Genomic DNA, 24,045 nt, shown 5'->3' on the forward strand with positions numbered 1-24,045 from the left:
TGAACTGATTTAACACACACGCAGCTGATTTAATAAACTGTTTTTCTAAGATCATTTCTTAAATAAGTTCTCTTAGAGTGTAGCAAAGATATTTTACTTCATTAGACAGTATCTGAAAAAAAATGAAGAGTAAAAAGGTCTTTTGTCATGTAACTCTAAAGAGTCAGAATGAATGAAAAAGGAAAGTCAAGAGCTATATGTTAAAACCATGTAAAAGCAATGTTGTAATAAACCTTTCATTTTAATTTTAATGAGAAATTAATAGCCTACATGGACTTGACTATTAACATTTCCAAAGTTAAGGCAAAGTAAGCACTAAGAAATCTACCAAAAACTAAATACTATGATAAAAGACTTTAGCAATTACCACCATAAATTTCTTTCGAGGCACATATAACAGCTATTTTACAATTTCTGTTCTAAGCCATTATGTATACTGTTCCTTTCAATTAAATGTTCATATTATCAGAGGTGATGTTTAAAATCTACTATCAAATGAGAAGGCAAGCCTTTATTCTGTAATTTATGTATTACCTAAGGCAGAGATCCAATATGGGTAGAGCTCCTTAGTGAGAAGTGCATCATCAATGTCAGAGAGAAAACTCTTCAATACACCTGTCACATCTTCAAGTTGATGTTTTCCAGCCCTCAATTTAAAGCTTCTTGCATCCTTTTTGAAACTCTCCAGGAGTTCACGTACATGTAGTGGATCACCATTCTTTTGATAGATATTTTTGTGTCCTAAACCTTTGTTTAAAAAAAAAAAAAAAGATTATATGAAAAAAATCTCCAGTCAAAATCCATTTTACTATCTCAAAAAAAGCACTAATTTCTGTGTTCGGATGATGTACAAGACAAAAATATCATCAAAGAGTTTATATAAACATGCATGAGAGTAAAAAAGCTCCCCCCGTTGCAAATTTTATATTGTAAAATGCAAACCTGATGAACAAACTATTCCATCCTCAGCTTTTAGTAGGCCCTAGGCCAGTCCTTCCTCCAGTTCTTCATAGCATCTTTCTCAAGTCTCCTTTGACTACAAGTGCCCTTTGCTTAGTCTCTCAGAGTACAGATTTGCCCCCCCAAAAAGATGTCTTTTTCATTATAGGGGACTGGAATGCAAAAGTAGGAAGTCAAGAAACACCTGGAGTAACGGGCAAATTTGGCCTTGGGAGTACAGAATGAAGCAGGGCAAAGGCTAATACATTTGCCAAGAGAACGCACTGGTTATAGCGAACACCCTCTTCCAACAACACAAGAGAAGATTCTACACATGGACATCACAACACTGAAATCAGATTGATTATATTCTTTGCAGCCAAAGATGGAGAAGCTCCATACAGTCAGCAAAAACAAGAGAGGGAGCAGACTATGGCTCAGATCATGAACTCCTTATTGCCAAATTCAGACTTAAATTGCAGAAAGTAGGGAAAACCACTAGACCATTCAGGTATGACCTAAATCAAATCCCTATGATTATACAGTGGAAGTGAGAAATAGATTTAAGGGACTTGATCTGATAAGAGTGCCTGATGAACTATGGACGGAGGTTCGTGACATTGTACAGGACACAGGGATCAAGACCATCCCCATGGAAAAGAAATGCAATAAAGCAAAATGGCTGTCTGGGGAGGCCTTACAAATAGCTGTGAAAAGAAGAGAAGTGAAAAGCAAAGGAGAAAAGGAAAGATATAAGCATCTGAATGCAGAGTTCCAAAGAATAGCAAGAAGAGATAAGAAAGCCTTCCTCAGTGATCAAAGCAAAGAAATAGAGGAAAACAACAGAATGGAAAAGATCTCTTCAAGAAAATTAGAGATACCAAGGGAACATTCATGCAAAGATGGGCTGAATAAAGGACAGAAATGGCACAGACCTAATAGAAGCAGAAGATATTAAGAAGAGGTGGCAAGAATACACAGAAGAACTACACAAAAAAGATCCCCATGACCCAGATAATCACGATGGTGTGATCACCCACCTAGAACCAGACATCCTGGGATGTGAAGTCAAGTGGGCCTTAGAAAGCATCACTACAAACAAAGCTAGTGGAGGTGATGGAATTCCAGTTGAACTATTTCAAATCCTGAAAGATGATGCTGTGAAAGTGCTGTACTCAATATGCCAGCAAATTTGGAAAACTCAGCAGTGGCCCCAGGACTGGAAAAGGTCAGTTTCATTCCAATCCCAAAGAAAGGCAATGCCAAAGAATGCTCAAACTACTGCACAATTGCACTCATCTCACATGCTAGCCAAGTAATGCTCAAAATTCTCCAAGCCAGGTTTCAGCAATACGTGAACTGTGAAATTCCAGATGTTCAAGCTGGTTTTAGAAAGGCAGAGGAACCAGACCAACCTAGATAGCATATTCAAAACCAGAGACATTACTTTGCCAACAAAGGTCCATCTAGTCAAGGCTATGGTTTTTCCAGTGGTCATGTATGGATGTGAGAGTTGGACTGAGAAGAAAGCTAGTGCTGAAGAATTGATACTTTTGAACTGTGGTGTTGGAGAAGACTCTTGAGAGTCCCTTGGACTGCAAGCAGATCCAACCAGTCCATTCTGAAGGAGATCGGTCCTGAGTGTTCTTTGAAAGGAGTGATGCTAAAGCTGAAACTCCAGTACTTTGGACACTTCATGTGAAGAGCTGACTCATTGGAAAAGACTCTGATGCTGGGAGGGATTGGGGGCAGGAGGAGAAGTGGATGACAGAGGAGGAGATGGCTGGATGGCATCACTGACTCGATGGACATGAGTTTGAGAAACTCTGGGAGTTGGTGATGGACAGGGAGGCCTGGTGTACTGCAATCCATGGGGTCAAAAAGAGTCGGACACAACTGAGCAACTGAACTGACTGAACTCACTGACAAAAGTAAGACTCTCTAGTATAAATTTCCTGAAGTCTCTACATTCATATGTGCATATTTAATTCTGTCTGTTTCACACCTTCTTCTAGATGGAAGAGCTGGGTCATAGCTTTTTAGAATTACATACTGATCAAGTTTCCTACATAAAATAATAGTAGTAGTGGTTAACTGAAGGAAGAGGAGTGGTTGTGGTGATGATGATGATATGCAAACAATTATTTTTTAATCCTTTTTTGCCCCCTCCTTTCAGGCCTCTTGTTTTTCTTTCTTCCAAAACTAATCTGAGTTTTCTATATTTATTCTTTCTACCATCTTGCATCCCTGTTGATCCTTTAACCACTTACTCTTGCTTTGGGCCTAATTTCCACACTGTTGGGACCATCTTCCTCAAGAATATGCTTTCTAGATGCTTTTCAATTTTTATATAAAAGGATCTGCTTGCAGTGTCTAATACTCCAGTGAATCCTGGTTAAAATTCTGTTAATCTCAAGGCTTTCATGATGTTATGATCTCATCTCTTTTGGCCCTTTCCTCTATGACTGCTCTTCTAGTCTATTTATTCTGCTATCCAGTATTTACTGATGATTCCAGGAAACTATCGTCAATCCTCTTCTCTGTTCCCTTACAAAATTTTCCGGATGAATCCATCCATTTTCATCACTTCAACTAAGACATGTATATTTCCACTCAGCTTTTAATTTTGAAAATTTCAAATGCACATGTGCATTATATATCTAAATCTATATATAAATTCTCTATATATTCTATATATTATATTCTATATAAAATCTACATATAAATCTAAACAGGGCTTCCCAAATACAAGCCACATAGACTATACTTATATATATGAACAAATATATTTTCCTGCCCCATTCACTACTTCACCTCCCAATCCCAACATGCCTTTTATCTTGTTCCTATACCTCAATATGTGGCAGGCACTGCCTTCTCCCCAGTCATTTATAAGCTAGAACTTCTCTTTCTCACATATCACATCAAAAGAATCAATAAAAATTTCAAAAAAACTGTCACATATATTTTTCATCATGACTTCTCTCACAAAACTGTCCCCTTGCTCCATCACCTGCACTATTATAATTTCAAGCACCCAATTCCTCATTATGTTATTGCACCTCTCTGTCCCTATTTCCACTGACCCTTCCAGTCTGTCTTGAAAATGATAACAGAATGATCTGAGATACAAGTCTGCTGGTGTTACCAAAATGCTTAAAAATATGGATATACAGCCCCCTACCACTGACTACAGGGCAAGATTTGGGGAAGATTGAAGGCAGGAGGAGAAGAGGACAACAAAGGATGAGATGGTTGGATGGCACCTCCAACTCAATGGACATGAGTTTGAGAAAGCTCCAGAAGACGGTGAAGGACAGGGAAGCCTGGCATGCTGCAATCCATGGGATCACAAAGAGTCGGACATGACTGAGCAACTGAACAACAACAGAGGGCAAGTCTAGGGATTTTATTATGATACATAAGAACCTGAGCTTCCCAGGTGGTGTTAGTGGTAAAGAACTGGCCTGCCAATGCAAGAGACATAAGAGATATGGGTTTGACCCCTGGATTGGGATGATCCCCAGAGGAAGGCATAGCAACCCACTCCACTATCCTTGCCTGGAGAATCCCACTGACTGAGGAGCCTGGTGGGCTATTGTCCATAGGGTCGCAAAGAGTTGGAAACAACTGAAATGACTTAGCATGCACGCATACATATAAGACCCTATATGAATGTTCTAACTAGTTCTCCAGCTTCTTTTATTTTCCACTCTTCTCACACTAAGTTCTGACCACATGTAGCTACCCAAAGTTCCCTGACTAGACAGCTTCCTTCATGACTCCACTCCTGGCACACACAGTTTCCTCTGCCTGGAATCCCTACTTCTTCCTTCTCCTAACGAGCTCCCATCCTCTCTTAAAACACATGGCAGGTTCTATGCTTCAGCCGTGAAACCCTCCATGACCACTTCTACACTAAGTGAATTTCAGCTCTAAGCCACGGACACCTGGACCAACCCCTGAACCCCACTACCACAGAGTTTCATACACTTTAGATATAAATGCCCACTTATTCTGATCCACAATCTGTAAATTCCTAGAAGGCAAAGATCATGTCTTATTTTCTGTATACAGTACTTACACAGTACCTCAGATAACTCAGTCGATAGTCAGTAAATGACCACAAAAGAAGAATAAGCAAGTTCTACCAAAAAATTGATTAAGTTTCTGAAATATCATGTTCCTAGTTGAGTGAATTTCTAACAACTGGTACAAGGTAACTCAATGTGAATCTGAACACAATTTTGTTTACAAAAATTAAATATATCCCCCCAAGAATTAACTGCTGTAACTCATTAAAAAAATTAAAACTCTAAGAATTATCCTGTGAATTTTGTCAGGTTCAGATTTTGACACCATGAGCACAAAAATTTGGCTTTTAGATTTTATACCAAAGATTAGGAAATTCGAAATAATTATGATCATATAGGCCCTGAGTCAATCACCTGCATCCTATAATCACTGGGCATTTTATAAGTTCATATCAAATCTTCCCTTCTATCCATGCTGGTAATATTGAGGTTTTCACATGTTTTGCTCATTAAAAAAACAAAAACCCGGGAAAAACATTAAGAGTCTTTTATTGGCTTTATTACTTTAATATGGAAGCTAATGTACCTTATGCTAGAGCTACAAGGTAATTATAATATATGAAATTTAGTTGAAAACAATCTAATGCTTAATGATTTTAAATGCAAATAAACACCACAAAGAAACTTCTGATTTCCCTAGAGAAACATTAAATTGGATACACTGGGAGCAAGTCAAGCTATTTTAATCATCTGTCAGCTTAAGAAAGACCTTATACCATTATGAAACTAACATGATGTGAAAATTCCCAATGAGGTTATGATCTTGCTAAAACATAAGATGTGTGTAATTTATTTATACCTGCACAATGCAAGTGCACCCATACACAATTACTAATAAATGAAGATGATAACCTTCCTCCCCCATTTTCAAAGAAACAGATGATGACAATTGATAAGAAAAATATAACCATACTATCAAGGCAATTCACAGAATAATCCCACATAATGTGATTACATACATATTTGTAACATGTATATAATTTAAGCACAAATTAATATTCAGACCTGAATATTAATCATAATTTTACTTGGATAACACATGAAATGAGTGAAATACTTAAAATGGCACTCTCCCTAGGAGAAAACAGATTAATATACACATATTCTAGACTTAATTTTTCCTTATTTTTTTTCATAGCATTTGTTATTTCTGGCATTGTGTTCATATCATTTCACTGTTAGTTCTCATACTGGAAGGCAAAATTTATGGTTCTTTCACTCTTTACTACCACTGCTCAATTTCCAGTACTAAGCTCAGCAGCTGACATACTATAGACAATAAATAAGCAAAAAAAAAAAAACCTCATAAGACAATGTTTTTCTACAGCTCTCTCCCTGATTACACTTTCTTTTCAAATTAAAAATACCCAAAGATACATCTAAGACTAGGAGAACAATGAAAAGTTAACACAACTTCCAAAATATAAGATAAACCATTTTACTCTTTTTCTGCATGTACAATCTAAATCAATGCCTTTTATAGACAGATTGAAAGAGAGAACATATTTTTATATTAAAAATATAGTTAAACAATTTATCTTTTAGCATATTAAGGCAACATGTAACTGAAGAAATTTTAAGAATGAGTAGTAATTTGAAAATAAGTAAAAATAATAAAGACATACTTCATTTACTTTTTAGGCATGTATAAAATACGGCCACAGCATGTTAAAATGAGGCCTGATTCAAGTTGGTTTTAACCTGCAAACTATTCATAAATATGTTGTTACAATTAAGTCAAACCAGCACAATTAATGACCATGTTTCTTAATATAAACATGTGACCAAAAACATGTTAAAGGGAATAAATACACAGACACTCTGCATGCAGGCCTACAAAAAGTAAAGTCTTTTAGACATTGTCCCATCATTTACTATTTCTAAAACAGTCACCACTGCATTCCCCAAGACTTTAAAGTTATAACCTCTGAAAAGTACAACCTTTAATCATTTTTTAAATATACATTTTATAATATAGATTCTTCTAATATGTCATTTAAAATTTTTATGCATGTAAAGAAGAAGGAATTTGTAAGGGCATGTGATATAATTTAAATAAACTTTTCTGTGAGAAGGAATGGCATTTAGGCTGAAGAGGGACTACACTTTTAATTTTCATTGATGTACTTAAAATACAAAGGACTCTCATTCAGTCCAATGGAGGTATTATTTCAAAACGGTAAGAATGCTACTATGAGTTCTTGGGGTTGAATAAAAACTCTGATACTTACCATACTGTGTAACAAATGCTATACAGCTGTTCACGATAATGGGAACGTCATTTCTGCCGAGCTGCTGGTCTTGTAATGCATTCCCATCTGTACCTGCTGCTTTTTCAATTGCAGTATGCCAGACTGTGAAATCCAACTTGGTATGCCCATGGATGTATAATGTTCTGTAAAGTTTGAAAAGTATTTCAAATGATAATTTTTTTTAAGCCTTACTTCTACAGACAATATCCTTAAATCTATATAAATGTGATCTGATCTCATCCATCAGAAGAAAACCCCTCTGTCTACCACCAGCTTCCACTCACTTGATCCCTCTTTTGCTTTGGAGTCATACGTCTCTCTCCATAGAGGCCAGGAAATTTCCTGAACTTAATGTCCTTGCCTCTTTTTCATTTCCTCTTTCATTCTGTTTCTGAATAACTGAACTGAAACACTTCTGGCCAGCATCACTTGTAACTTCTCATGGATATTTGGGTGTTTATTTTTTAAGATTTTAGAACTGTTTCATGATTTTAGGACTGTTCTACCTTTTAAAGGTAGAAGGAAAAAAAAGAGAGAGAGAGAGGGAAAACAACAACCCAATTCAGCTTTGGTAGAACAGTTCTTCCTGGCTTTTCCTCCTATCTTTCTGGTCCCTCAGTTCTTTCCCAAACTCACTTTCTCTTTCTAAAAATGAACTTGTAACTTCAGTGCACTCACATGAACTCCAAAGACTCTCCAAGGGACATGTCATTCAGGCCAGTGGTTTCATCCCCCATATATATAAGCTAGTAAGTCTCACATCCCTATCTCTGGTTGAGAATTGTCTCACAAATCAGATCTCCACATGATTGAAAAGCAAGAGCATAAAGAAGTTAACAGAATGGAAATCAATTCATGAACTCAAGTTTTAGCACTATACTAACTTCCTTTATGACCTTGGACCAAGTTATCAACCTTCTTTGGTTGTCAGTTTTATCAAAGGCAAAAATGAGGATAATAACAGCACCCACTTCAGCACTCAGTAAATGTGGTATTAGAAACTAATAAACCATAATACTAATTAATGTTAATTCCACAAGCATCTCAAATCTTTATCCCTTCTTATGTGAAGCTGGAGAAGACTCTTGAGAGTGCTTGGACTGCGAGGAGATCCAACCAGTCCGTCTTAAAGGAGATCAGTCCTGGGTGTTCATTGGAAGGACTGATGTTGAAGCTGAAACTCCAATACTTTGGCTACCTCATGCAAAGAGCTGACTCATTTGAAAAGACCCTGATGCTGGGAAAGATTGAGGGCAGGAGAAGAAAGAGACGACAGAGGATAAGATGGTTGGATGGCATCATCGACTCAATAGACATGGGTTGGGGTGGACTCCGAGAGTTGGTGATGGACAGGGACGCCTGGCGTGCTGTGGTTCACGCGGTTGCAGAGTAGGACACGACTGAGCGACTGAACTGATACTGATACCAAACTGGTACTACATTCTCCACTTATCCCACCAGGAATTTAGGATTCATTATTGTAGACTGATCCCCTCAATCCCCACCCCACCCCTGACATATTAACTCAGTCACAGAATTCTGTCACATCCAGTTCCCTGACATACTTGCTTTGTCTCCTCTTTATTTGAACACTGCCCTCCTTCAGGGCTTTCTATTGCTCCTTAAAGTCCCCTCCAAACAAAATTCCTTTTCCAATCCTCCACCTTCTCAAGATTCACAGAATGATCTTTTTAAAATACAAAACTAATGACATCACTTCCTGATAACTGTCCTTCCATGGCAGTTCTGGAGGTTTCAAGAGTAAAAGTTCTTCAAGATCTGTGCTGTATTATCCACTCCAACTGTGCCATTCCCAGGAGGAAGGGAGAAAGGAAGGGAACAAGAAAGAAATTAACACGTTCTTCTCTTTGCAATAAGTATTTCCTGCTCTCTGACTGCTTAGTCCAGCTCCTCCCCCATTGGTACATTCTAGGTAACCCTTTGTGATCCTCCATTCCTATCAGCCTCCATCCAATGCTTCTGTTGAAACAGGCATTCTTCTTTAATCCTAAACAACCACTCCACGCTCCATCACATCAACTGTTGTGTCTGTGTGAATTTTTTAGCCACTTCACCACAAACTTAATACAAGCAAAGAAAGAAAGCATTTCAGTTTATCAATAGCCTTTAGCATAGTGCCAGATGTTTCAGTTCAGTTCAGTTCAGTCTCAGTCACGTCCGACTCTTTGCGACCCCATGAATCGCAGCATGACAGATCTCCCTGTCCATCACCAACTCCTGGAGTTCACTCAGATTCATGTCCATTGAGTTGGTGATGCCATCTAGCCATCTCATCCTCCGTCATCCCCTTCTCCTGCCCCCAGTCCCTCCAAGCTTCAGGGTATTTTCCAATGAGTCAACTCTTCGCATAAGGTGGCCAAAGTATTAGAGTTTCAGCTTTAGTATCAGTCCTTCCAATAAACATCCAGGACTGATCTCCTTTAGAACGGACTGGTTGGGTCTCCTTGCAGTATAAGGGACTCTCAAGAGTCTTCTCCAACACCACAGCTCAAAAGCATCAAGCTTTTGGCGCTCAGCCTTCTTCACAGTCCAAATCTCACATCCATACATGACCACTGAAAAAATCTTAGCCTTGACTAGATGGACCTTTGTTGGCAAAGTAATGTCTCTGCTTTTCAATATGCTATCTAGGTTGGTCATAATTTTTCTTCCAAGGAGTAAGTGTCTTTTAATTTCATGGCTGCAATCATCATCTGCAGTGATTTTGGAGCCCCCCAAAATAAAGTCTGACACTGTTTCCACTGTTTCCCCATCTATTTGCCATGAAGTGATGGGACCGGATGCCATGATCTTAGTTTTCTGAATGTTGAGCTTTAAGGCAACTTTTTCACTCTCCACTTTCACTTTCATCAAGAGGCTCTTTTGTTCCTCTTCACTTTCTGCCATAAAGGTGGTGTCATCTGCATATCTGAGGTGACTGATATTTCTCCTGGCAATCTTGATTCCAGCTTGTACTTCTTCCAGCCCAGCGTTTCTCATGATGTACTCTGCATATAATTTAAATAAGCAGAGTGACCATATACAGCCTTGAAGTACTCCTTTTCCTATTTGGAACCAGTCTGTTGTTCCATGTCCAGTTCTAACTGTTGCTTCCTGACCTGCATACAGGTTTCTCAAGAGGCAGGTATTTAGTGGATGCATTATTTAGTAGATGCATTGTTTTAAAGTTTTATCACTAGATAAAAACTTTGATTTGAAACAACTTAATCATTGATGCATTTAAGTATAATTATACTAAAGTAAGAGGAAATGGCAACCCATTTCAGTATTCTTGCCTAGATAATCCCACAGACAGAGGAGCCTGGCGGGCTGCTGTCCATAGGGTTGCACAAGGCCGGACATGACTGAAGCAACTTAGCATGCATGCATACCAACGTCCAACTATTTAATTTTGATTTCAAACTACGAAATGGCTACTTTGGATTCAATCTGAAGAGAAAGGAATGAACTGCATCAACAATCGGTCGTTATGGTTTTTCTTTTGAGGGGAGTGAGAAAGGTAATCTTTTACATTCCTGGTAATTCATTGGCCCTAATTTAAGGAGAAAACAGCATTCCTTCTTTCTTTCCTTTGGTTTCTTTTCTTGAAATGCTCCTCTATGAAGATAAAGCTACTAGCACCCCATTCCACTCACCGTAACACCTTCTGAACCTGCCATAACTACATCTTCACTGACACTGATGCCCATAATCTTCATCTCTTGCTTCCTAACATCTTTATTTATTGCTTTTATTTTCCGCACCCATCACAGTAGCTCAGATCTCAAGGTTTTGTCATTTCCTTTTTGAAGAATTCTGACACCTGCTTTAATACTGACATGCTTTTTGCCTTTTCACTGATCTCATGTCATGTTTAACTCAGAAGCATTCTACTGCTGGGTTTATTTGTTTAAATGAAACTATCTAACTTGGGCAATTTCCCTGAGAAATCAAGCTCCTACATTATGTAGACTTAATCAAAATTACAGTTTGTTAAATTTAGGAGTTTAAGAAATATATTTTAACTCTTCTTGAGTCTCAGCTGCTTTTTTTATCTGATGATTAAGCTCTGAATAGGCGACAAAATCTTTGAAAAGGTGTGCTTATAAACAAATAATGACCAATATTTGAGCAAGCAGTTAAAGAAACCCCAAAGGCAAGGGCCTGCCTACAATAGCAGTATAATTCTGCCATTAACTGTAAATGTTTCAAACTTCAAATTTTCTTTCTAGTCAGAATAAATGTTGTGATGACAAGTTTAACTGTCTGCTTGTGAACTAGTGAAGGGTAGAATCAGTAATGACAAGTTAACTCCCAAGTCCACTTGTCAAAGGCTGAATCCTAAAATACATCATCTTGTGCAGTAGATGTCTGACATTTAACAGCATCAGTTCAACAACTTTCCTCTCTGATGTTACCTAAACTCTGCACATTGAATAAAGCATCAAAAGATATTTTCAACACAAATGCTGGCCAACTGTATTATTTCAAATGTTACTGAACAATGGTTTATCATTCCTATTTCAAAGAAATAGGAATTTACATCTTGAAAATCTGAAAAGTTATTCTGAAGAACTCTAATTATAGAGAAATACATTTTACTAACTGTTCATTCCCAAACCTAAATTTTAAAGCCATATTTAAAAAAATTCATATATCCTATAATGCATCAAGATAGTTCAATAAGACATAGAAACCAAGTCCCAAAACTAATAAAACAATTTTCTTAAAGTTGTAATATAATAGCCACAAAATATAGACTATCATTATTTGAGCCTAGTCTACTGACAGGACCCAAGACAAATGAATGATAGGATCTATAAATTTAGCCGTACAAAAAATGAAATCATCTTTATAAAGAACATTTTAAACACAACTAAAAAGCAAACAACACATTTCAAAAACATAACTAAAAAAAGATAGTATCTTAGGCATTTATAAAAAATAAAAACACTGAGTCTTGTAGTATATGTTAGCATTTGTTGGCCAAAAAATACTTATTTTGCTTTCATTTCTATATTTTTTCTGGATAGAGTATTTTAAGCTAATAGTTTCTGGTTTGGTTATTTTTTCCCCCCAACACATTAAAAGATTTTACTATATTATCTCCTGGTTTGCACTGTTTCTGCCAATACATTCTCATCTTTGTCCCCTATTTTTAATGTTTCCCCCCACCTCCAGTACTTTTATTTTTCCTCACATTGGTTTTCAAGAATTTGATTATGATATGTCTTGATGTGGTTTGTCTTTATCATGAATGTATGTTGATCTTAATATATGTACATTTATAGTTTTTATGAAATTCAGAAATCTTTGGCCATATTTCTTCAAATATTATATATATATATAAAACACTCCATCTTTCTCTTCTCTCATTTTACAATTCTAACTATGTTTACATAAGAATGCTTAATATTGTCCCACAGGTCATTGAGGCTCTGCTAATTTTATTCAGTCTTTTCTCTCTGAGCTAAAGTTTTGATAATTTCTGTTGTCATGACTTCAGGTTTATTGACTTTTTTTTTTTAAACAGGTCTACTCTTGGATTTAGCTGATCTAGTGAGATTTTCTTTTCAGATAGTGTATTCTTCAGCCTTAGAAGTTCCATTTGGTTTCTTCTTTAGACCCATTTTTCTATGTTTATGTTTTCCTTTACATCTTTTAATATATTTAGTAATAATTCAAAATTACTGTGTATATTCTTTGCTAATTCCACTATCCTTCTCATTTCTAGGTCTGTTCTTATCATCTAATTTCCAGCTTTTTCATATCACCAGTATTTTAACTCTATGCTAGACATCATAAGTATTAAGTTCAGTGTCACGGTTGTGCTATCTTCCTATAAAGGGTATTGATGTTTGTTTTGGCCCCTTTTGCCTATTTGACCCTGGGTAACTAAACTACTTGTGGAGAGGTCTGTTTTTAAGCTTAGCAAGGCATAAATGGAGCAGCCTTTACCTGAGGGCTGGTTTAGCCTTAATATTCTGGGATTACCTCCTGCTGTCTTTACAAATGTTCTGGGTGTTTAATGAAGTCTGTCTAACCTGGCTAGATAAAATTTGAACACACTCAAATAGTGTCTACACTCTGGGAATTGTTCAACTCATAGCACACCCTGAGAGTATTTTTGCCTGAAGTTTTGACCTGCAAATATGCAGGTTCATACTGAGCGAAGATGGAAGGGAACTCCTATGAAGATTTCTGAAGCTCGCGCTCTGTACATTTTTCCCTTTGCTCTGAACTCTATCTTGCAAAGTTTAGCTACTGCGGATTCTCCAAACTTCAAGGTCTACCTCCAACATAGCAAAACCGCCATATGCTGCTTGGATTCCCCCATTCCCTGTGCCAAGTACTGACAGGAAGCCAAGGTGCTCTTAGGCCTTAAGTCACTTGTTTCCCTTCTCTCCATGGTCACTATCCTGGGAAGCCTATTGTTCCAAAGTCTGAAAATAGTTCGTTTTGTCCAGGTTTATAGTAGTTTAAAGTGGGAGGGCATATTCCATGCCAGATATTTCTTCATGGGCAGAAATGGAAGTCCAGCACATTTTATTAAGTCATCACATCCATAAATCACCCTCATTTTCGTTTATAGAAAAACAGTATTTCTTTCCTCAGCAGATAAGGAACTGCTGCATAGAGATGAAATTTCAGCCAGAAAGAAACAGGCAAACAATTATTAAATCTGTAGATGCAGAGACTGTATCACAAGAATAATGGAGAAAGAAATATTAGCTTAAATAATTTGTTTCTTCTGAAGCCAACAGTTCAGTAAGAAGTGTCAAGGCACACTATTCCCTGAGAAGGCAAGCCTCCAGGTTTTCAATTTCATCTCTACACACCATTAGGCAATTGCCTATAGGAATGTGAGAAATAGCCCTGTTTCAAGTCTGCGGAAAAAAAAAAAAGGCTTCTGTACCCTCATAAAGAACCTGCAATCCTTTCCAAAACAAGACAAGTTATTACTTACATTTAATTGATAAAACTAATAGGATATCAATCTATCTCTCCAGGCCCACTGTCCCATGCCTCCTCCTCAAGAATTGAAGGTTAAGGCCAACCTGAAGTGAAGTTTTACCCCAACCCATCCTATTTCTATGAAACTATTGTTTCCACCTCTTGGAATATCTTTGTGTCTCAACCCCTCATTTTTTTCCTATTCTAATCCTACTTAGGATTCCAGAGCCAGTTATAATATACTTAAAAAATAAATATGATTATCTTGATCCCATTATCTAGAAGAGATCTTTTCATTCTGTATTTTTTCACCCCATAGTGCATTTATATGTTCACAGGTTTGTATCTAGTATACAGTAACTGTCCTGAACTGGGGAATGAAATACATTTTTTGAAGGAAATAATAAATACTTCAAAGTCCATCTTTTGTTAAATAGTCACACATTTCCTTTATCATAATTCTCTTTAACAACAACAACAAAAAACATCTTATACTATAAGTTTGAACAGTTCCTTTTTTTGCAAAACCAGTGGCAGTGGTGAGAGAAGAGTCTATCTCGTTTGCTTTGGCAACATTCAGATTAAACCATCTCTACAAATTAAATGATCAGAAAGTTACAAAAGCAGTCAAGCTGATATTGTGGGCAATCGGCTACTGTTTAATTTGCAATTACATGCACAATTTAGAAACCACTTTAAGATAATTCACCCTAGACAGTACTGCCAACATATCAGCTGCTATAAAACACAATTCAAGTACAGGGGGAAAAAAATCACATGTAATAAATTGATATGAAATAAGGATCTTCAACTTAAGAGTGTTCATCTCCCAAATTAAGAAAAGTAGGCTGTCCCATAATTCCGAAACATAGTGATAAAATGTTTATTCCCCAGTGTCAGCTCCTTTATGTCTGAAATTTGCAGTTAAAACTGAATTCAGTCAGGCTTGGGAGCCATCAAGTGAATCATACTTTACTATAGGCCAATAAATCAATCTTAAAAAAATTAAAATCAAACAACAAAATTAAGAAAAAAAAAAACCATACTAGGCTGTTCTGTTTCTGATAACACAGCTGAGTTATTCATACTGTGCTTATTACAACTAACAGCCTTTCAGTAAAAGCTTAATAATAGGTATCTTTGACAAATGAGCATGAAGCTACAGAATGTGAGATAGAGAACACAGTAACTTATTTATCAGAAAGAAATACACAGAGAATGTGGGCCAAGTGCAGAAATAGTGTTCAAATTTTATGAAGAGGATGTTGTAATCCACTGAACACTTCAGTCACAGTGGATATATAACCTACTGTCCAAACAAGTGCCTTCTGACCTCACTGGGGTACAAGACATTCACTGACTAACAATGGATATTCAAAAACATGATTTCTTTTCTTTTTTCCACACACAGAAACCCTAAGACCTAAAAGAAAAGCACAAAATCTAAGTTCCAATAACAGCATCAAACATCACGGTAGAAAGCCTTAAGTGTAATCAAGAAAGCTTTATTTTCCAAAATAATTTTTAAAGTATACAAGGAATACACATTAAAGCTATACCATCTGGAGTACCTTCCGCTTAGAGCTTTTCACAGCAAAAATGCTCTGTGTGTGGAAAATATTATTGCAATATTTTTCTGTCTAAAGACACTCATGCTAGGTATATAGGGGAAATTACCATGAAGATTAAAATATACATCTAAATAGTGACTATATTCAGTGGATGGTTATCAATTCATGAACTTTTCTAGGTAACGGGTTCATTCATTCTCTTGCCTTTAAGAAGTATTAATATATTTTAACAGTTTAAGCAAAGGTAGACAAGGAAGGAGCAAATATGTGAAATTAATTCATTAAGCTTATTTATGATTTGCCGTTCTGGTTCAAGCTGTTAAAATAAAGGTAAAAACTTATAGCTAGTTGGTTTCTCTTTCAATTATTCTTACTATCTTTATATGCTTGGTGAAAAACTAGAAGTTATTTTATTTCTTAAAGCTACAGTTTTGTCTTTCATTGACAAGTCTAACACAACCTACTGTACTTTATAGTCATTATTTCCCAAGGGACTAACAAATTGAAAGAGAGATGAAAAACAGGATGCAATGAAATTCTCTTATTTTGAAATGGCATTAAAACACCTCTTAAACAATCCCATCTAAAATTAACTGTCCTGGTTTGATTACTGGGAGAAAAGAATCTATTTCCTCTTTTGGTATGTGATAAAACCACTCAAAGTCATCCAGGCCAGGAGCTCAGAAGTCATCCTTATTTCCTATTTCATAAAGCAATTGAAAACCAGCAGACTGATCGAAAACCAAAAGATTGGACTCTCCCTCAATAGCCTACCACCATATCTAGAAAGATCCCAATATCCAAAACCACCCATCAGTTCCTCTTTTCTTGCTGTTAGAACTGAGAGACCTATCCTGTTGTCTTCTCTCTTATACCTTCACTGCCCCCCCACCACTTTTTTAAAAATATGTATCTCTGCCCCATCAAAATGTTTTTAATGGCACAAGTTCAAGTCATCTAAAACAAAACTGCAGATATATTCACTTCCTGGGACAAATTCCTTTCACTTCATTAATCCTATTAACTTCCAGACATCCTTGACAAACTGTTCTCCCCAGCTGGTTTATCTAATCTTATCCAGGTTTTGCTTTATCACTTCTGTTCCTCTCGAGTCACCAGACGGGACTCCCCATCACTGATCCAATGGAGTATCTATTGTCATCAGACAGCACCTGGTATTTCTGACTATTCCTTCCTTCTTGCACCACTCTTTCTGGGCTTAATGACACATCTTCTCAGTTTCCTGCTTCACTCTCTGAATAAACTACCTTTATACCCTGGGGTAGCTAATCCCCTGAAAACTGCCCCCACCTCCAACATTCTGTGTATTCACCAAAGTCCCAACACATTAGCTCTTCCCTTCTCACTCTATAGACCCTCCCTAAGTGATTTCACCTTCTTCTTTCTACATGTGGGTAACTCCAATATTGATATCCCCATTAACTAATCATGAGCATCAGATCCATAAACATAACTCCCTCTAAGCAATTTCTCCTTAAGTGTTTATAAGCACCTCATGTTCAACATGTCAAAAATCAAACTCATTATTTCCCAAGCTCTCTTCCAAACCTGCTCTTTTTCCATTTGTCTCAATTTATTTATATATATGTATACATATCCACATATATGTACACACGTGTGTACATCTGTGAAAAAACACATAGGTATATAAATATGAGATGCTGTTCTTCACCGTACATAGTGCCCTGGATACCTGCATGGCTTTTTGTTCCATCAAGGCTTATAACCCAGTGCATTCACCATTGTCCAGGTTGATTCTTTATTCCCACTTCTGACCTCTCTTCTTTCTGCTTCATCTTTAATTAGGTGGCCACTGGATGGATATATTTTTTCTAGTAAAATAACTTTTCAGGTTTTCTAATAAACTTTTTACTTTCTAATAAGATGCTGAAATTTAAATTCTAGTGACATATAATTTATCCAGGCTCCTAACATATTAGTTGACTTAATTTTTGAGAGTGATCTTGGTAAATTAATACCACTTGTTTTAAAAAGAAATGGTTACATTGTTAAGTTAAAAACTGCCCTTATCTTGATTTCAAATTGGATTATCCCCCTCAGCATCATATAGACACTGGAAGGCTGTACAAAAGTGCTTAAAATAGTGCCTGGTACAGAGTAATTTGTATACATTGTCATCCTTTTATTATTGCTATTATCTGAATCTTATTGATTTGGAGAAAACAGGGAAAGCATGTAAAACCAAAATATAAGCATATGATAAACATAGTTGTCTTTCAATGGTTCCTTTTGTATAGCAGCTATTCAAAGAGGTTCAAGAAAAATAACTTGGTTTTATATTTATCCTGTATTTCTCCTACTCTCATCTTGACACATTCTCTATTATTGCCTTTCATAAAAATGCTTTCAACATAACTAATTGATAACACATGTAGATAAAAACAGTCTTCCCTGGTGGCTCAGCAGTAAACAATCGCCTGCCAATGCAGGAGACACAGGTTTGATCCCTGGCTTGGGAAGATACCCTGGAGAAGGAAATAGCAACCCACTCCAGTATTCTTGCTGGGCAACCCTAGGGACAGAGAAGCCTGGCAGGCTATGGTTTGTGGGGATGCAAAGTTGGATACAACTGAGCACACAGGCACACAGATAAAAACTTTATTCTCAAAAACTAAATGAAGCAGCTTTGACCATTATTTTGGAATCCTGCTAGTTTTAAACTATTCCATAAACCTTCTGGTTCCTGTTGCCCAGGGTAAAGTTCAAGATGTCATAAGGTAACAAAACATTTCGTCCTCTGGCTTCCTTTTCTTGCATTCATGAGGGAGTACATGGCATGCGGTTAGCACTAAATAAAAATTCAGATTGAATAACACTAATCCATATTTGGCACATTTTAATTAAAATCTATGTACCACTGGTCAAATCCTTTATAGACTAAAACTGGTAGGAAAATACCTTGGGTACAGTAACATGATTTTTTAAAATTACATATATATATGTAATATATAAAATAAATTTCACTGGCAAGCTTCTGGTTGCTAATTTGTTTAAGAACATAAGCTCTGTGAGCTCAAGCAACAAATCTGTATTTTTGACCGTTTTTTCTTGCCATGTAGGTAACAGGCAGCAGGTATTACATAAATATTAATAGATGTAGCACAGGCTGGAATCAAGATTGCTGGGAGAAATATCAATAACCTCAGATATGCAGATGGCTAATGAAGAAGAAAATGAAGACGAACTAAAGAGTCTCTTGATGAAAGTGAAAGAGGAGAGTGACAAAGTTGGCTTAAAACTCAACATTCAGAAAACTAAGATCATGGCATCTAGTCCCATCACTTCATGGCAAATAGATGGGGAAACAGTGGAAACAGTGACAGACTTTATTTTCGGGGGGCTCCAGGGGTTTTTCCAGTAGTCATGTATGGATGTGAGAGTTGGACTATAAAGAAAGCTGAGCACCAAAGTATTGATACTGTTGAACTGTGGTGTTGGATAAGACTCTTGAGAGTCCCTTGGACTGCAAGGAGATCCAACTAGTCCATCCTAAAGGAAATCAGTCCTGAATATTCATTGGAAGGACTGATGTTGAAGCTGAAATGCCAATATTTTGGCCACCTGATATGAAGAACTGATTCATTGGAAAAGACCCTGATGCTGGGAAAGATTGAAGGCAGGAGGAGAAGGGGATGACAGAGGATGAGATGTTTGGATTGCATCACCGACTCAATGGACATGAGTTTGAGTAAACTCCAGGAGTTGGTGATGGACAGGGGGACCTGGTGTGTTGCAGTCCATGTGGTCGCCAAGAGCTGGACACAACTGAGCAACTGAACTGAAAAAGCGTATGTGTGCTAGTCTTTTAATGCCACAACACTGTCTACTCTCTTACTATTATTTCTGAACATGTATGGAACGTATTCTGAGAGAACAGTAAAACTATCAACTGGTAGCAAAATTAGAACCTAAAATATTATTAATCATTTTAAGTCCAGAAATAAAGAAGTAAAAACATATAATCCTGATTATGTCTCTAAGTTAAAAACACACTCTGACATACGTATCTAATCAGCAATACGTTTGCTGTCTAAAGCGGTTGGCATCTTCCTGTGAAGTTCAAGAAAAGACAGGTTCAGATAATGGCTCAGTCATTATCCTTGTCATTAGCATGGAAGTTCACTGGAGGGAAGGCTAATTGAGCTTTGCTTTTATATTTATCATTACATATATATATATATATATAGACACACACACAAATACTATCTTGCACTCTTGAAGAGCTAAACATTCTAATTATGGGATTTGAAAGCAAATGATAAGATATAGAAAGAAAATAATTTGTTCAGGAGACTATGCCATACTAGTTGTTGTGATCTGACTCTTGCTGCTCCTTCTCAGGACCTTTTGCTAGATCATTTCTCCTCTAAAACTGAAAGCCCTGGGACTACCTCCTTGTCTCTTTTCTACCTACAGTCCTCCTCTAGGTGAATCTGATCTGTTCCTTGGCTAAGTAAGTAACTCAAAATGTATGCTGATGACTCTCAAATATTTATCTCTGGCTGTAACCTTTCCACTTAATTCCAGGCTTGTGTATCCACTTTGCTTTCAAATAGACATTTCCAAGTAATCATTTCCAAAATCAAATTCTTGATCTACTGCCCTAAATGTACTAATACCCTACCTCTACTCTCCATGTATATTTTATCTCAAAAAAGAGCACCATAATTCACGTAAAGGCTCAGGCCAAAAACTCTGGGATCATCTCTGACTGTCACAGTCAGCGAATTCATCAACAGATTCACTGACCTCTACCCACACAGTAGATCTTACCACTGAACACTATGTCATTAGGAAGTCACCTTTTGCTTGGCCTCTGCAGCAGCATCTTAACTGATGTTCAAACTTTCACTCATGCCCTCCGAAAGCTATCCATCTAGAGTCAGAGTAGTCATTTAAAAACGTAAGTCAGATGACTGAATTTCTTGGCTCTCAAATCAAGGGGCTTCTCACCATGCTTAGAATAAAATTCAAGTCTTTACATACCATGGCCTGTAAGCCTTTATAGTCTGGCCCAGGGATATCTCTGTAATCATTTCTTCCCTCTCTCACTCACTGAAATTTCTCTAGCCACAGGAGCTTTCTTGCAGACCTTGAACATGCCAAACACAACTCACTCTTCAAAATATCCTTGCCCTCATGCCTTGTACCTTCTATTCAGACTGCTGCATGTTTTTTTGTTTTTTTGTTTTTTTTCTCTCCACTCTATACAGATCTCTGATCAGAGATATCTTCTCTTAGCACCCTATTGAAAACAGAATACCACTCTACCAGGTACACTCTCTTTACCTTATTTTTCTTCAAACACTTAAAATTAAGGGACATAATACTATGCAAATTTTTTGCCTGCTTATATTGTATATTGTTCCCCCCACAAATGTAGATACTTCATGAAGGCAAATACCGTATCTGTTTTATTCACCACTAATATCCCCAGTATCTATAACAGTACCATAAAGTAGATGCTTAATATTTACTGAAAAACTGAATAAATTCAAGAAATCAGGTTTTAACTATACATGATTCAGGGTATTATTTATACCTATCATATATCTACACTGATAATATATTTACAAATGTCAAAGTGCTTTCAAAGGAAGCAAAGGAATCTAGGTCTGTAGAAAACTACAATAACTGATCCCACTGAGTTTCTCATAATATACAAATAAGCAAGCTTCACTGGTCTACTCTTTCTACTAAAGAGAATACATACATATATCCACACAAGATTCAGAAAATTTCCAACAGTTGATAAAATAATGAGTTCTCCTCCAAGAGGATAACCAGAATACCTAATTCCATAGATTCGTTGAGATAAAGAACAAAAAGCAAAAATGCACTCACCTTCCTTTTTCTACCAAGAGCAAAACATCCAATTTTTCCCCATTTTGAACCACTGTGCTAATTGCTGGAGGGAAAGAAGTATGAACATATTATTTAAAAGCATTACACTAAATACCTTTATCAACTACTTACTCACTGTTAAGAAGTGAGTCATCATAATTTTATGTGACATCTACTATTTCCATGTGCAGCAAAGAAGTCTGTGCAGATATAAGGGGAGTGGGACAAAAAAAAAAAAAAAACTTACTTAGTTCTTGTAGTCTTCTTAAGTGCATTCTATCCTCCTGACCTTCTTGCATTTGAAGGCAAAAACGCAAATTAGATTTGTCCATTGCAAACCAGCCTTTTCTCCACTGATCCAGGGCTTGGCAGTCTTTGTAGTAGAGTTGACCAATCAAATCATAGTCAGCTTCTGTTAAGTTTTCAGCAACAAAGGGAACAAAATGCTGTTAAAACAAATACAAAAAAGTAATAAAGACAGTGAAAACAGGAAATCCCTTACATAATTAAAGATATGAGGGAAAGGGGAAAAACTTGTTTTTCTGTATTAAAGATTTAGGAGTAATCCAGATTTCAAAACAATTATTTAAACTTGCCATCAGTCTTAAAACTGAAAAGTTATAAATATAGTGCAATTTTAAATGGCAGCATCTTAAACCATTTTTCTTGATATATACAGAATTGAAAGAGGAAGACATTCTCTTTGTCAACTTGTGGAATCCTTTAAAATGTCAACCTTCAATGTCTGTCTTCATTTGTATCTTTTATGGAATCTGTTCTTTTCCCATTTGTGTACACTATGAATAAGAAATCTACCTATAAAAAGACATACCCAGAAATGACTTTACAATATCGAAAAGATCTCCACCATCAAGGTATGGCCTTAATTTTATGAAGGACTCCAAAATCCTACATTAATTTCTTTTCTGCTTGATGCTCCAGAAAGGTAACTCAACCTCATTTGACTACAACCTATGAAAACCTAATTAAGTACGAACATGCTTTCTGGAACCTCGTAAAAAATTTTCATGAACCTCCAAAGGTAAAGAATATTCTCTGGATTTAGGTAATAAAACAATATTTCAATACCTTGGTGAGATGGAGAGAACAAATAAATGGATACCAAGGGGGAAAGGGTGGTGGGAGGAATTAGAAGATGGAGATTGACAACTATCTACTACTGACACTATATATAAAATACCTAATGAGGACATACTGTGTGGCGCAGGGAGCCCTACTTAGTGCACTGCTGTGACCTGAATGGGAAGTCCAAAAGGGAGGGGACATATGTACATGTACGGCTGCTTCCATTTGCTGTATAGTAAAAACTAACACAACATTATAAAGCAACTATGTGTGTGCATATGTGCTAAGCCACTTTATTCATGTCTGACTCCTTGTGACCCCACGAACTGTAGCCTGCCAGGCTCCTCTGTCCATGGGATTCTCCAGGCAAGAATACTGACGTAGGTTCTATGCCCTCCTCCAGGGGATCTTCTCAACCTAGGGATCAAACCCATGTCTCTCATGTCTTCTGCATTGGCAGGTGGGTTCTTTACCACTAGCCCTACCTGGGAAGCCCAAAGCAACTATACTCCAGTAAAAATTAACAGAAAAAATAAATACCTTGGCTATTGCTTCTGTCCATTTTCTTTGCACTTGAGATGTTTCAGCTCCAAATAAAAATGCACGTTCTGAGGGTAAATAAATCTCAAAAGTAAAGATGGGCCTACAGGACAAACGAGTAAAAAGGAACTGCTGGTTATGTGTGGCTTTTATGAGAAAAAAATTACACAAAGATCAAGCCTTTAATTAAATTCCTTTTGAAACCTGAATAATAGTGTGAGATCTATCTACCACCTACCTATCATATTTTTCTGTTGCTGGTTTGTACTTTATTCAAATGAAATAAATGGATCAGACAAAAAGAATATTCTCCTGACTAACCACTCTATGTATGGCATGACTTTGCTGATGCCCTGATGTGGCAGGGGGCTCTCTTCTGTCTCCTCATCCCTCTGAGATCACTCCTTCTTAATTTATTCTGACCCCCTGTTCAAAGCAAACATTGTCCAAACAGTTCTCTAAATAGTTCTCTTCTTGTCTTCACAAATTTTCCTTCCATCATCTCATCCTATGCCAAAATGTCATCTCCTTAGTATAGATGAAAAGAGAGTAATATCCCACATCTTGAATTTTTCTTTCATTGCTTGTCCATAGCTCCAAGTATTTCTTGAAACAGCTAAGTATATATGTTCAGACCAGTTCACTCGCTCAGTCATGTCCGACTCTTGGTGACCCCATGAACCGCAGCACGCTAGGCTTCCCTGTCCATCACCAACTCCCGGA

At 36.9% G+C, this 24,045-nt stretch overlaps 1 protein-coding gene across 2 annotated transcripts in view; it reads right to left on the reverse strand.

Moving 5' to 3' along the window:
* ARAP2 (ArfGAP with RhoGAP domain, ankyrin repeat and PH domain 2) overlaps positions 1-24,045 on the reverse strand; it is a 194,227-nt gene that overhangs the window by 67,962 nt on the left and 102,220 nt on the right. For both annotated transcript variants that reach the window (XM_040237993.1, XM_040237994.1), the window contains exons 17-21: positions 23,323-23,425; positions 21,944-22,142; positions 21,697-21,760; positions 7,265-7,428; positions 535-747 (exon numbers count right to left, since the gene is read on the reverse strand). In XM_040237993.1, the coding sequence (XP_040093927.1) occupies positions 535-747; positions 7,265-7,428; positions 21,697-21,760; positions 21,944-22,142; positions 23,323-23,425 (743 nt within the window). The remainder of the gene's footprint in view (positions 1-534; positions 748-7,264; positions 7,429-21,696; positions 21,761-21,943; positions 22,143-23,322; positions 23,426-24,045) is intronic.

The sequence above is a fragment of the Oryx dammah genome, unplaced genomic scaffold (assembly GCF_014754425.2).
Source record: "Oryx dammah isolate SB20612 unplaced genomic scaffold, SCBI_Odam_1.1 HiC_scaffold_3, whole genome shotgun sequence".
NCBI lineage: Eukaryota > Metazoa > Chordata > Mammalia > Artiodactyla > Bovidae > Oryx > Oryx dammah.